The sequence below is a fragment of the Octopus bimaculoides genome, chromosome 2, assembly GCF_046866305.1.
Source record: "Octopus bimaculoides isolate indiv1 chromosome 2, ASM4686630v1, whole genome shotgun sequence".
Classification (NCBI taxonomy): domain Eukaryota; kingdom Metazoa; phylum Mollusca; class Cephalopoda; order Octopoda; family Octopodidae; genus Octopus; species Octopus bimaculoides.
Window position 1 is genome coordinate 76,140,596 of NC_142929.1, and position 12,467 is coordinate 76,153,062.

Genomic DNA, 12,467 nt, shown 5'->3' on the forward strand with positions numbered 1-12,467 from the left:
AGGCTTTGGTCAATGTACCACACTGGAATGATCCTGGAACCATGTGGTTGGTAAGCAAGCTACTTACCTGCAATATATATTCTTTTATTCTTTTACTTGTTTCAGTCATTTGACTGCGGCCATGCTGGGGCACAGCCTTTAGTCGAGCAAATTGACTCTAGGACTTATTCTTTGTAAGCCTAGTACTTATTCTATCCGTCTCTTTTTGCCAAACTGCTAAGTTATGGGGATGTAAACACACGAGCATTGGTTGTCAAGCGATGTTGGCAGGACAGACACACAAACTTATACACACACATACATACATATATATGTATATATGCATATGAGGGGCTTCTTTCAGTTTCCGTCTACCAAATCCACTCACAAAGCTTTGGTCAGCCCGAGTCTATAGTAGAAGACACTTGCCCAAGGTGCCACGCAGTGGGACGGAACCTGGAACCATGTGGTTGGTAAGCAAGCTACTTACTAGACAGCCACTCCTGATATTTAATGATTGAGAAACAAACTTCTTATCACAGTTATGCTTGCTACTGCCTCTGATGAAAATTTGAAGCTCTGAAATGAAAGAGCTCAACTGAGCATCAAACCTATATCGTAGACCTTGTTCATCAGAGACTTACCCTCACATGCTGTAATGCCTACTGCACACAGGTGTTCATTATTTACCCAGGTTTACAAACATCTGGGTCTTTTTTCTTGTTTTTGGTAGCATGTAGATGTTGATGTGGAAGTTGCAACACATGATATTTTAATTTTCAATCTTGGTCATTAGTATAACAGTCACACAACTAAAGACTAATTTTCTAATGTTACTCTTACAGACATTTTAATGAGATATTGAAAATAATCTGACTTACTGAATTTAGTTATAATGTCAATGTTTCGATTAACAGTAATGAATTCAATTTTAAAGAAAGTAGCTTAGCTGGTTCTCTCTCCAAGAGTGTATGATTGCAAATACACACAGCTGAAATGAAATTCCTCTAAAGGATCTCTGGAGCCATCTTACTTGATAAGTTATGTAGCTTGGAGACCAGGTTGAGCCTCTATTTCTCTGAATTGAGAGGTCACAGTTCTGGTACTATGGAAATGTAAATAGAATGTCTCAGGAAAGAATCACAGGACAGATTCTTCAAACTGAGCCACCTTTTTGCAAAAGACCTAGGAGTAGACCAAGAACAAGAGGGTTGCGTAATATCCAGAGTCTCAGTTGATTTCAGCTTTTGATAGGACCCTACAGAGGAGGGGGCATGAGAACTTTACCCTCATGACTCTCCCAGGAATAGTAGGTGGATAGATTCTCTCTTTCTCTCTTTCTCTCTCTCTCTCTCTCTCTCTCTCTCTCTCTCTCTACAGACACATTCTTTTATGCTTTAAAGTCATTAGGTTGTGGCCAAGGTGCAGCACCACTTTCAAGGGCTTTGGTCATTGTTGACCCTAGCTCTTATTTCTATTGGTTACATGTTTTATCAAATCACTAAATTGTGTTCTTTGAGATACCAATGTAAATAAACACACACTCTGTCACACACTGAGCTTCTGTATAGTTCTGTCTCTCACACTGTAATCACAAAATATTTGTTGACCCAAGGCTGCAGAAGAAAACTCTAGCCTAAGGTGTCACATAGTGTAATGAAACTTGGAAGCACGTGCTTGTGAAGTGAAATTCTTATCCACACTACTATACCTGTCATCATCATTGTATTAGTGTTCATTTTTCAATAATTGCATGGGTTAGATGGAGTTTATTGAAGCAGATTTTTTACAACCAGATGTCCTTTGTATTGCCAACCCTGACCTATTTCCAAGTAAGATAATATTTCTCCATTGCTAGATATGTTCTCATGTGACTTTCATTTACAACTATCATGCAGTGACAAAACATGGAGATGTGAGCACGTGTGCATGCACACACATACACCACATAATGGGCTTCTTTCATTTTCTATTTGCCAAATCAACTCACAGGGCTTTTGTTGGCCTGGGGCTGTTGTAGAAGTCACTCACTCAAGGTGTTACACAGCGGCACTGAACCCAAAACCATGTGGTTGTGAAGCAAGCTTCTCAACCATACAACCATGTCTGCATCTGTGTCCATAGAAAATGCAGAATGTTTCAGGTATTTGTCTGTCTCAGAATCCCTTTTTTTCTCTCCTACAACCTTTAGGAAAATGTAGCGAGTTATCTTTTTTTAGACTTAGACAGTGTCTTGGTCACTGTGCTTGCAACAGAATGAACTATGCTAAAGGAACCCAAAAGTCAGGTGTTGGTGTTAAACCATGTTATGGAGGAAGTCTGCTACCCTAAGAGAGGATTAGTCCTTTCAACAGGTTTTCACACAGTTTCTATTTACCAAATTTCACTCACATCTTTGGTCAACAGTAACATGTAAGCACAAATACATGTCATATATGATAGATGCTGCCATAGTACTAAGTTTGCTTTGTAACCATATGGTTTTGGGTACAGTTCCATTGCATGGAATCTCAGACAAGTGCCTTCTACTATAGCCCTGTAAAAAATTTGGTAGGTGAAAATTGAAATAAATCCATCATGTGTGTGTTTGTGTGTGTGTATATATCTATCTATCTATCTATCTATCTATCTATCTATCTATCTATCTATCTATCTATCTATCTATCTATCTATCCATACATACATGTACGCACACACAGAGATGGCCATAAATCGCTTTATCCATTTGTGTTTATTATTATTAGAATTGGGTAAAGCAACTTATGGCCAAACATATATATATATATTATATACTTTGTGCAGGTGGGCAACTCTTGTATTCACAAAGATCCTGCGACTCCAGTTTTATATCTATTAGTAAAAGTTTTTTATCAGTCATCTATGAATGTGCATGCACATACACACACACTATCTTCTAAATATGAGGGTAATAAATTTATAGAAAAGCTAAACTGAGAGCAAATAACAAAGCATTATCTTGGCAATCCATAAAAGCACAATTAACAACTCACAAAAGCATATCCACAGATAGGAATTGCTCTCATGAATAAACTCCCTCTCAATATAATTGTCTCTCTATTTTCTCATTTATCTACAGCTTTAGTATAACTCTACCCTTTCTTCACTACCACTTATCACCTCCTTCTCAATGAGCTGCTTTTACTTTTTCTTATCCCTACCCCTCATACTGATATTTACCATCAACTTTACTTCCACCCTTGTTCTACATTTACTGCATTCACCTCTAACCACATGTGATTCTCCTCTCTCACTTTAATAAATTTACTCATCCATTCTTCCCAATCCTTTGTATTCTTTTTCATACTCACTTTCCTGTATCTTGAGAGTAGAGTCTAACATCTCATCACCAGCATCTTTCAAGCTACATCCATCCATCCTTATGTAATGTGGTGGTTGGCATTATCTCCTCTATAGCAAGACACTTGTGTTTATCCCTCTCTCATACTTTACCTGTTGATGCCTGGCACAAAAGCCATCTCTACTACAACTCCACTTAGTGGAGGAGTTTTCTTTTTCCTTATCTTGTAAGTTATTTAGCAACCTCACTAGTGCTGGTATAAGAGCAAATGCACTTGGTATACTGGTATCTATATATATAAAAATGAGAATGTCTGTCTGTCTGTCTGTCTGTGTGAATCCCTAAAACTCGAGAACTACGCAACCAATTTCATTCAAATTTTACACATGCCTTACTTAGGATTCCAGTTGTGTTTTAGTCAAAAAAAAATTTTTTAACTTCTTGCAGAGTTCGAGCACACGGCAACATAATATCGCTTCCACTATTTAAGTATTACGTGTCAAAAGTGAAACAAAAACACTCATGTCAAATACTTTCACTTTAAAAATGAAACTATTCCACTAACTGAAACAATCACATTTCGATACTGTTTTGACAGATACTTTCACAGAGAGAGAAAGAGAGAGAGAGAGATGTATATGTATACATATACATGTATATGTACACCATTTCGATACTGTAATGACAGATACTTTCAGAGAGAGAAAGAAAGAGAGAGAGAGAGATGTATATGTATACATATAGATGTATATGTACACGTATATGTATAGATATAGAGAGAGAGAAAGAGAGAGAGAGAGAGAGAGAGATGTATATGTATACATATAGATGTATATGTATATATATATATATATATATATATATATATATATATATATATATATAGATCTATATGCATACATGTATATGTATAGATATATATATATATAGCTGTACATGTAATATGTACACATATATACATATATACATGCATACAGATATCTATACATATATACACCCATCACACACACATACACATGCACACAAACACACACATTAGTCATTTGTTTTCTTATCCAAAACTACGTCAAAAGTACTGAATGGATCTTTATGAAATTTGGAAATTATATTCTTTGCATAACGGCCATAACTCCCATGAAAATTCATATATTTTTGATGTTGATGAAATTTTAACCCGAACATAACAGATGAGCATTATTTGTAATTCAACGGTACAACAGTGTAAGACTACCCTTTCAGATATACTTACATTGTGATTTCTGCAATGTGGTGCATAAATTGTCAAGTAAATGAGATGCATCTTTGCCTCCACTGATTCACTTGCAAAGTGTTGAGTAAAATTATTTCGTTGTAGACCTCCGGCCATTTTGTTCTGTTGTTAATTCTGTAGATGACCTCAAACACAAAGTCTTTCCCAACTTTAAACAAAACTACCAAAATCACAATTGGCTATGTGAAAGAGCAATATTAGCTCCAAAAAATGTAGCTGTTACAAAAATTAATCAACACCTGATGCATTCTCTTCCCGGCAATCTTCAAACTTACAAGTCTGTTGATACAGTTCCAGATACAAATGAAGTGGTGAACTATCCTCCTGAATTTCTCAATTCGTTGGAGCCTCCAGGACTACCTCCCCACATATTATCACTTAAAGTTGGAACGCCTGTTATGCTGCTCCGCAATCTGGAACCACCAAGACTTTGCAATGGAACACGACTCGTGATAAAGAAAATGATGTCACACGTTATCGAGGCTACCATTCTTTCTGGATGTGCAAAAGGGGATGACGTCTTTATTCCAAGAATTCCTCTTACTCCATCAGGAGCAGACATTCCTTTTACATTCAGAAGACTACAATTCCCCCTTTGTGTGACTTTTGCCATGTCCATAAACAAATCTCAGGGTCAAACACTGTCTGTAGCTGGTCTTCTCTTGGAAGAGCCCTGCTTCTCACATGGACAACTGTATGTTGGCTGCTCAAGAGTGGGCAGCAAAAAAAACCTATTTGTATATGCTCCACAAGGGAAAGCAAGGAACATTGTTTACAATGAGGTGTTATAATCACAACAGCAAGAAAGTATGTACATGATCACCTTCTTTTACGAAACTTCATTGACTTTCATATATTTATATTGATATACATATATATACGTGTGTTTGGGTGTGTGTGTGTGTATATACATCTCTATATATAAAGATGATGCGTAGTCTAGACGGCGTTTTTAGATTTCATTATTCTCTTTAACCCGGGCAACGCCGGGTATTTCTGCTAGCACTCTATAAAGTGATTAGCATTAGGAAGTATTCAGCTTTAGAAACCATGCTAAAGCACACATTGATTTGACTCAGCCTGCTAACTCATCAGATCCTATCAAACTGTTCAGCCTATGCCAGCATAGAGAACAGATGTCAAAGATGATGATAATAGGTGAGAGTGTCTCTTTCGTCTAATCACAGACTACTCTCTCCTCACCACTAGTACCAGTAGCAGAGACTGAGTAGATGTCCTCTTTTAAACTTCTATTTGTGTTGGGAAGAAGGATTGGAGACTCTTCAGGGAAGAAGGGACACGTTTTAGTCTTGTCAGGGACCAAGATAAATCTCTCTGGTACAGTTGAACCAATGAAGACAATCTAGAGTAGAGAGAACGCTGTTGTTTTGCTGAGAACAAGACAATCACTCTAGTGTGAGTGCCACAATAGAATTCATCCAGTACACTGTGTAAAAGTTGGTGATAGGAAAGACTTCCAGACATAGAAATTGTGTTGGAAAGTTGAACATAGGAGTGAAACATGACCCCCCCCCCCCAAAAAAAAAACCTGTCTAGGAGGGTAGTCACAACAAATAAGGACAACAGTGGACCATGGCAACCCTTCCCAGATTGAGAAAGGGGACATGATGTTGATGAATTTCATATAAAGCTACAGGACCACAAATTAGTAAGGAAGATTGTAGTTTTTGATTGGTACTTCAATTTACTGACCCTGGGAGGATGAAAGGTACTCAGAACATAGAAGTATGTAGCTAAACACTACATTGCATTTCATCCATTGCTCTTCTGATTCAGCATATAATGATGACAGTAACAATAATAATAATAATAATCCTTTCTACTGGAAGCACAAGGCCTCAAATTTGGGGGAAGGGGTTAAGTCGATTACATAGACCCCAGTGTGTAACTGGTACTTATTTAATCAACACTGAAAGTATGAAAGCAAAGTCGACCCCAGCAGAATTTGAATTCAGAACATAGTGACAGACAAAATACTGCTAAGAGCAATAATAATAATAATAATAACAGCAACAACAATAGTTTCAAATTTTGGCACAAGGAGGAGAGGGTTAGTCAATACCATCTACCCCAGTACTATTTTATCAACCCCTTAGGGATGAAAGGCAAAGTTGAGCAAAGACTGTAAAGAGCCAGAACAAATTTAGTAAAATATTTTCCCGATAATCTAATAATTCTGTCAGCTTGCCACTAGCAGAATCTTTGGGGAAATTCAGTGGCTGTGACAGTTAATTGACCCTAGTACATGTGTGAAGGTGTATGGCTCAGTGGTTCGAGCGTTGGGCTCACAATCATGAGGTAGTGAGTTTGATTCCCCAACTGAGCTGTGTGTTGTGTTCTTGAGCAGGACACTTTATTTTATATTGCTCCAGTTCACTCAGCTGTAGAAATGAGTTGCGATGTCACTGGTTCCAAGCTGTATCAGCCTTTGTCTTACCCTTGGATAACATCGATGGCATGGAGAGGGGAAGCTGGTATGCATGGGCGACTGCTGGTCTTCCATAAACAATCTTGCTGGACTTGTGCCTTGGAAGGGAACTTTCTCAGTGCAGTCCCATGGTTATTCATGACTGAAGGGGGTCTTTACTTTATACATGAGTGGTACTTTATTTTATTGACTCTGGTAGGACGAAAGTAAAGTTGATTCTAATGCAATTTGAATTCAGAATGTAAAGCACCAGGATAATAAAAGCAAATATATACATCCCATCTAATGACAACAAGGCATTGATTTTGATTGGTAAGATTTTCCTTGATATATTTTACTTTAAGAATGGATTGTCTCTTTACTCAAAGGTCTAATGTTCATATTCTCTTTCTGGTAATTTTTATTACCTCTTTGATCAAGGCATTTGAACTGCACCAGCTCTCCTATGCAAAACTGATACCTAATTTCAAATGTAGAAATTGTTTGCTTCAGCATTATTACCATATTTGATGGCATAGAGTAAAGTTACCTTCTCGAGTCATACCAACTTACAAAGGCTAGTTTCCCAGTTTCATGGCATATGTATTCTGCACCTGGATGGGATGCCGGTCCATCACAGGACTACTCATTTTTGCCAGCTGAGTGGACTGGAATAATGTGAAATGAAGTGTTTTCCTCAAGAACACATCACATCGTCCAGGAATTGAAACCACAATCTTACAGTCATGAATCCAGTACCCTTACCACTAAGCCACATGCTTCCACAGGCCTTTGATGGCATATAAGACACTTTTTTTCTCCCAAAAATGTCTTTAAAAAAAATTGCCCAGGTCCTATATATGAACTTGGACCTATATCTCATGCTGTAATGAACTAAAAACTTTTTTTTCCTGAATATGCACTGCTGAAGTTGGGGTGCCTGTGTGTCCTTTATGCTATCAAATGTGGTAATTACTTTGTTCTTTTGTTGAGTGTTCAACACAGATAAGTACATAGTTTCGGTGATTTTACAGGTGACTTGAACATTTACCAGTCTAAACACAAGTTGCTATGATATCATTATGCTTCTTAGAGGAGTAACACAAGTATAGCTTGATGCTGCTGTTAACAGACAGCTAGGTGAATGGTTCTTAAGTAGAGAGGTTTTCACTCTACGGCTTAGGAATATACACCACATAAAACAATATTACTGTGATAAAGCCAAGTTTCTTGAGTGCAAAAAACGCTTGATGGATTACAGACAGCTGACATTTAATTTTTTAAAGTGTCATCATCATCATCATCATCATATTCATTTAATGTCCACTTTTCCATACTTGCTATGGAATTTAAGGCAATTTTTTCTGTAGCTGGATGCCCTTTCTCTCTACAACCCTTACCTGTTTCCAAGCAAAGTAATATTTCCCGTAGCCAGACATTTTCCCACAAAAGACTGGAAACAAATGACATCGCTTGTGTGAGGGTGCTGCTCATCAGGACAAGAGTCCCCTCCCCACTGTTTATAATGGATTTCTTCCAGTTTCTGTCTACAAAACCCACTCAATATCTCTTGAAATAGAAAATAGAAATAAGTATCTATATATTATCCTCATTGATTATTTATTAATTTATTCGTCACATTAAATAACAAAAGTATTCTATTATATAAGCCCAGGCATTGCTGTGTCATTAAGAAGTTAGCTTCCCAACCACATAGTTTGGGGCTCAGTCCTACTGCATGGTACCTTTGAGCAAGTGTCTTCTACTGTAGCCCTGGACTGACTGAAGCCTCATGAGTGGATTTGCTAGATGGAGACTGTAAGAAGCCTACCATATGTGTGTATACCTTTGTCTTGACACCATGTGATGCTGTAAATGAGCATCACCATCATACAAGCAATGTTGTTCATTTCAAAACTTCTGTGAAAAACATGTGGAAATATTACCTTGCTTGGAAACGGGTGAGGGTTGGTGACAAGAAAAGTATCCAACCATAGAAAATCTATCATAATGAATTCCAATTAACTCATGCAAGCATGAAAAATTGGACATTAAAGCAATGACGAGTGAACAAGAGTGTGTTAAACATTATATTATCATCACTAGTTAACGTCCATTATCCATGCTGGTATGGGTTGGACAATTTGACTGAAAACTGGTAAGCTAGGGAGCTGCTCCAAGTTCCAATCTGATTTGCAACACCTGGGCCTATTGATCAGCCCAAGTGATACAAGCTGAAACAATTTTGAGGACAATCCATCGACCCGATGAAACAAATGTTTTGAAGTGTAATAGCCTGTCAAGGATTGTCTTTCAGTTGACTTAATGTAAAACTATATAATATATATAGTTTTACATACTAATAAAGAAGTTTAAGGCACTTTATCTTTTGTTTTCTACATGCACCCATCAATTTCAATCTCAACAAAAAAGAACTTTGGTCTTTTTGGCTACACATACCAAAACACCGTGTTTCTCAAAAGGGTTAATATTTAGGTTTAAATATTTGATAAAAAGCAATGTGTATTATACATGAATAAATATGATATATATATGTATATTAAATTTTTATTTGAATTTTTTCACAGAAAACATGTGAAGAAAACAACAGTGGAATTGTACAAGAACTCCAGAAAAAGAAAGGTAAATCAGTTGAAACATATCTAAAACAAAATGCAAATATATCTTTAGTTTTCTGAATTGCATTCTGTATGTTACAAGTTGGTTTGAATATGGTAATCACTTTTAGTGGTTTATGTTAAGTAAATTAAAGCAGTATTGCATTTGGTGGTGCAGGCATAGCTCTGTGGTTTACTTGCCAACCACATGGTTTATGGTTTTGTTCCCCTACTTGGTGACTTTGACAAGTGTCTTTTACTTCAACCCTGGGCTGACCAGGCCTTGTGAGTGGATTTGGTAGATGGAAGATGAAAGAATCCTGTATTGTGTACACACACATGTGGGTTGACTGAAAAGTTAATAGGCTGACGAAGATACTCATGGAATGTGACCAAATTAGGTTTATTTTTCAACATAGTCCCCCTTGTGATCTACACACTTCTTCCATTGGTGTTGCAGTGCTTGAATCCCATTGGTGTAGAAGCTTTCATCCTGTTGCTCATAAATGTCATCGACAGCAGATATGATGTCATCATCATTGTGATACTGGTTCCCAGCCAAGTGTTTTTCATGTTCGGGAATAGATGATAGCCAGATGAGGCATATCAAGAGAATAGGAAAGGTGTTCAACCAGTTCAAAGTCACAGTCATGTACAGCAGTTATTGAAAGCAAGGACTTGTGTGCATTGTCCTGATGAAACAAGACCCCTTGTGTCAGTTTTCCTGGATGTTTGGTCTTGATAACCTTTTGTATCAATTTGGCATAGTACTCTCTATTGATGGTGTGGACCTTTTGAAGGTAATCAATAAACACAATGCCTTTTGCATCTCAAAAAACTAAGGCCATCTTTCCTTCAGATGAAACGACCATGGTCTTCTTTGGAGCAGGTGAGGAGGGGTGTTTCACTACATGGATTATCTCTTTGTCTCTGGCACAAAGTGATGAAACCAACAATCATCATGATAGGAAATATTCAAGGAAACCTGCTGGATCAGCCTCAGTGTCAGATTTTCCTATGATGTGATCAGCCTGGTGCGCTTTTGATTAGGTGTCAGAAGACATGGCACCCACCAGGCAGAAACCTTTGTCATGCCAAGTTCATTGTGCAGAATATTCTCAACTCTTTCACAGGATATGCCAAAGACATTGCCTGTCATCTATCACCATGTGGTAGAACATGATCAATGTTTTCCTTGATGGCGGCAGTTGCAGGACATCCAGAGCTTGGATCATCTTCAGAACTCTCCCTTCTCCTCATAAATTCAGCTGCTCCACTTTTGCACTGTTGATAAAGCTAAAGCATCACTCCTTGATGTGTCAACTATGTCAGCATGAATGTTCTTGGAGACTAAACCCTTTTTCTGCAGATACTTATTAACACTACAATGCTAAATTTTGTCCATTTTCAACAGAAGTCATGACTAGTAACTTTTGAAGTGTTCTTTGAACAGTCAGATGCTGGTTTAATCTGAAAGAAACAATACAGTTATTAATAAGAAGAGATGAAGTTAATACATACACGATTTCACAGCTCTAGTATGACTCTTTCATAGGCAGCCTATGAACTTCCCAGTACATCCTTGTGTGTGTGTGTGTGTGTATAGTAGATAGTTTCTACTATTTAGGTGACCAAATTAGTAATGGTGGTGGATGCTCTGAAAGTATTGTTTCTAGAATAAGAATAGGGTGGAGGAAGTTCAGAGAACTACTACCTCTGTTGGCAGCAAAAGGAATCTCTCTCAGAGTGAAAGGTAGATTGTATGAGGCTTGTATGAAAATGGCTATGTTACATAGTAGTAAGACATGGGCTCTGACTGTGGAGGACATGCATAGGCTGAAGAGGAATGAAGGTAGTATGTTCCGTTGGATTTGCAACATCAGTGTGCATGACTGACAGAGCACAACTGTGTTGGGAGACAAGTTAGGCATAAGAGGGATTAAATGTGGTATGCAGGAGAGAAGAATGCGTTGATTTGGATATATGATGCAAATGAGTGAAGACAGCAGAGAAGTGCCTGTCACTGAAAGTGGGTGGTACCTGTGGAAGACATGGGATGAAGTGGCGAGGACTGATCTTAGGATGTTGGGACTTACAGAGGAAATAACAGTGGACTGAAATGTTTGGAGATATGAGGTTCTAGAGAAGACCAATCCATGAAACTGAGTGCTAGAAGAGTTGTGTCCACTCACTCTACCCTAAGAAATCGAACTACAACTCCTCTTCTAACTGCATATTTCTCATGATTGTTTTCTAATCCCCTTTCTTGCCCTCACTGCCCAACTCACTGTATCGCTGCTTCCCACACACCCACACCCTATTTTTCTAACCAGGTTCTATGCTCATATTCTTGTTACTTGTGAGTATGCCCTAGCACTACATCTCTCTTCTGCTCTCTCTCTGTCTCTCTCTCTCTCTCTTACACTTTTTCTGTTTCCTTCTCTCTCTCTATTTTCCTTAGGTCACTCTCTCTTCCCTTCTCTTGTTTTTCCTCTGACTAGGTAAGCAAGTATCTCCTTTACATCAGCACACTTGTTTCTGGCCTCTTTCTTGTACCTCTCTTTCATTATCTTTTTTCTCTCTTTCTCTCTCAGTGGGTAACCATGTACCTCCTCTATAGCAAGACACCTATTTCTGTCTCTCTATTTCTCTGTTACACTCTAACCTTTCGTTATTTGATACTGGATCACCTCATCTAATGCCCCCTCTGTTGTGACAAAACACCTGTTTCTCTCTATCACACTCTAACCTTTCATCTTCTGACACAAGTTTTCCTCCTCAAATGTCCTGCGCCCCTCATAATTCCTTGTCCTGTGAGTTACTTGGTTACCCTGCCAGTGCTGGTGCCATGTT

The 12,467-nt window shown here is 38.0% G+C and overlaps 1 protein-coding gene across 2 annotated transcripts in view; it reads left to right on the top strand.

Annotated features, from left to right (window-relative positions):
- LOC106875359 (uncharacterized) overlaps positions 1-12,467 on the top strand; it is a 100,537-nt gene that overhangs the window by 13,646 nt on the left and 74,424 nt on the right. For both annotated transcript variants that reach the window (XM_014923451.3, XM_014923452.3), the window contains exon 2: positions 9,585-9,639. In XM_014923451.3, the coding sequence (XP_014778937.2) occupies positions 9,585-9,639 (55 nt within the window). The remainder of the gene's footprint in view (positions 1-9,584; positions 9,640-12,467) is intronic.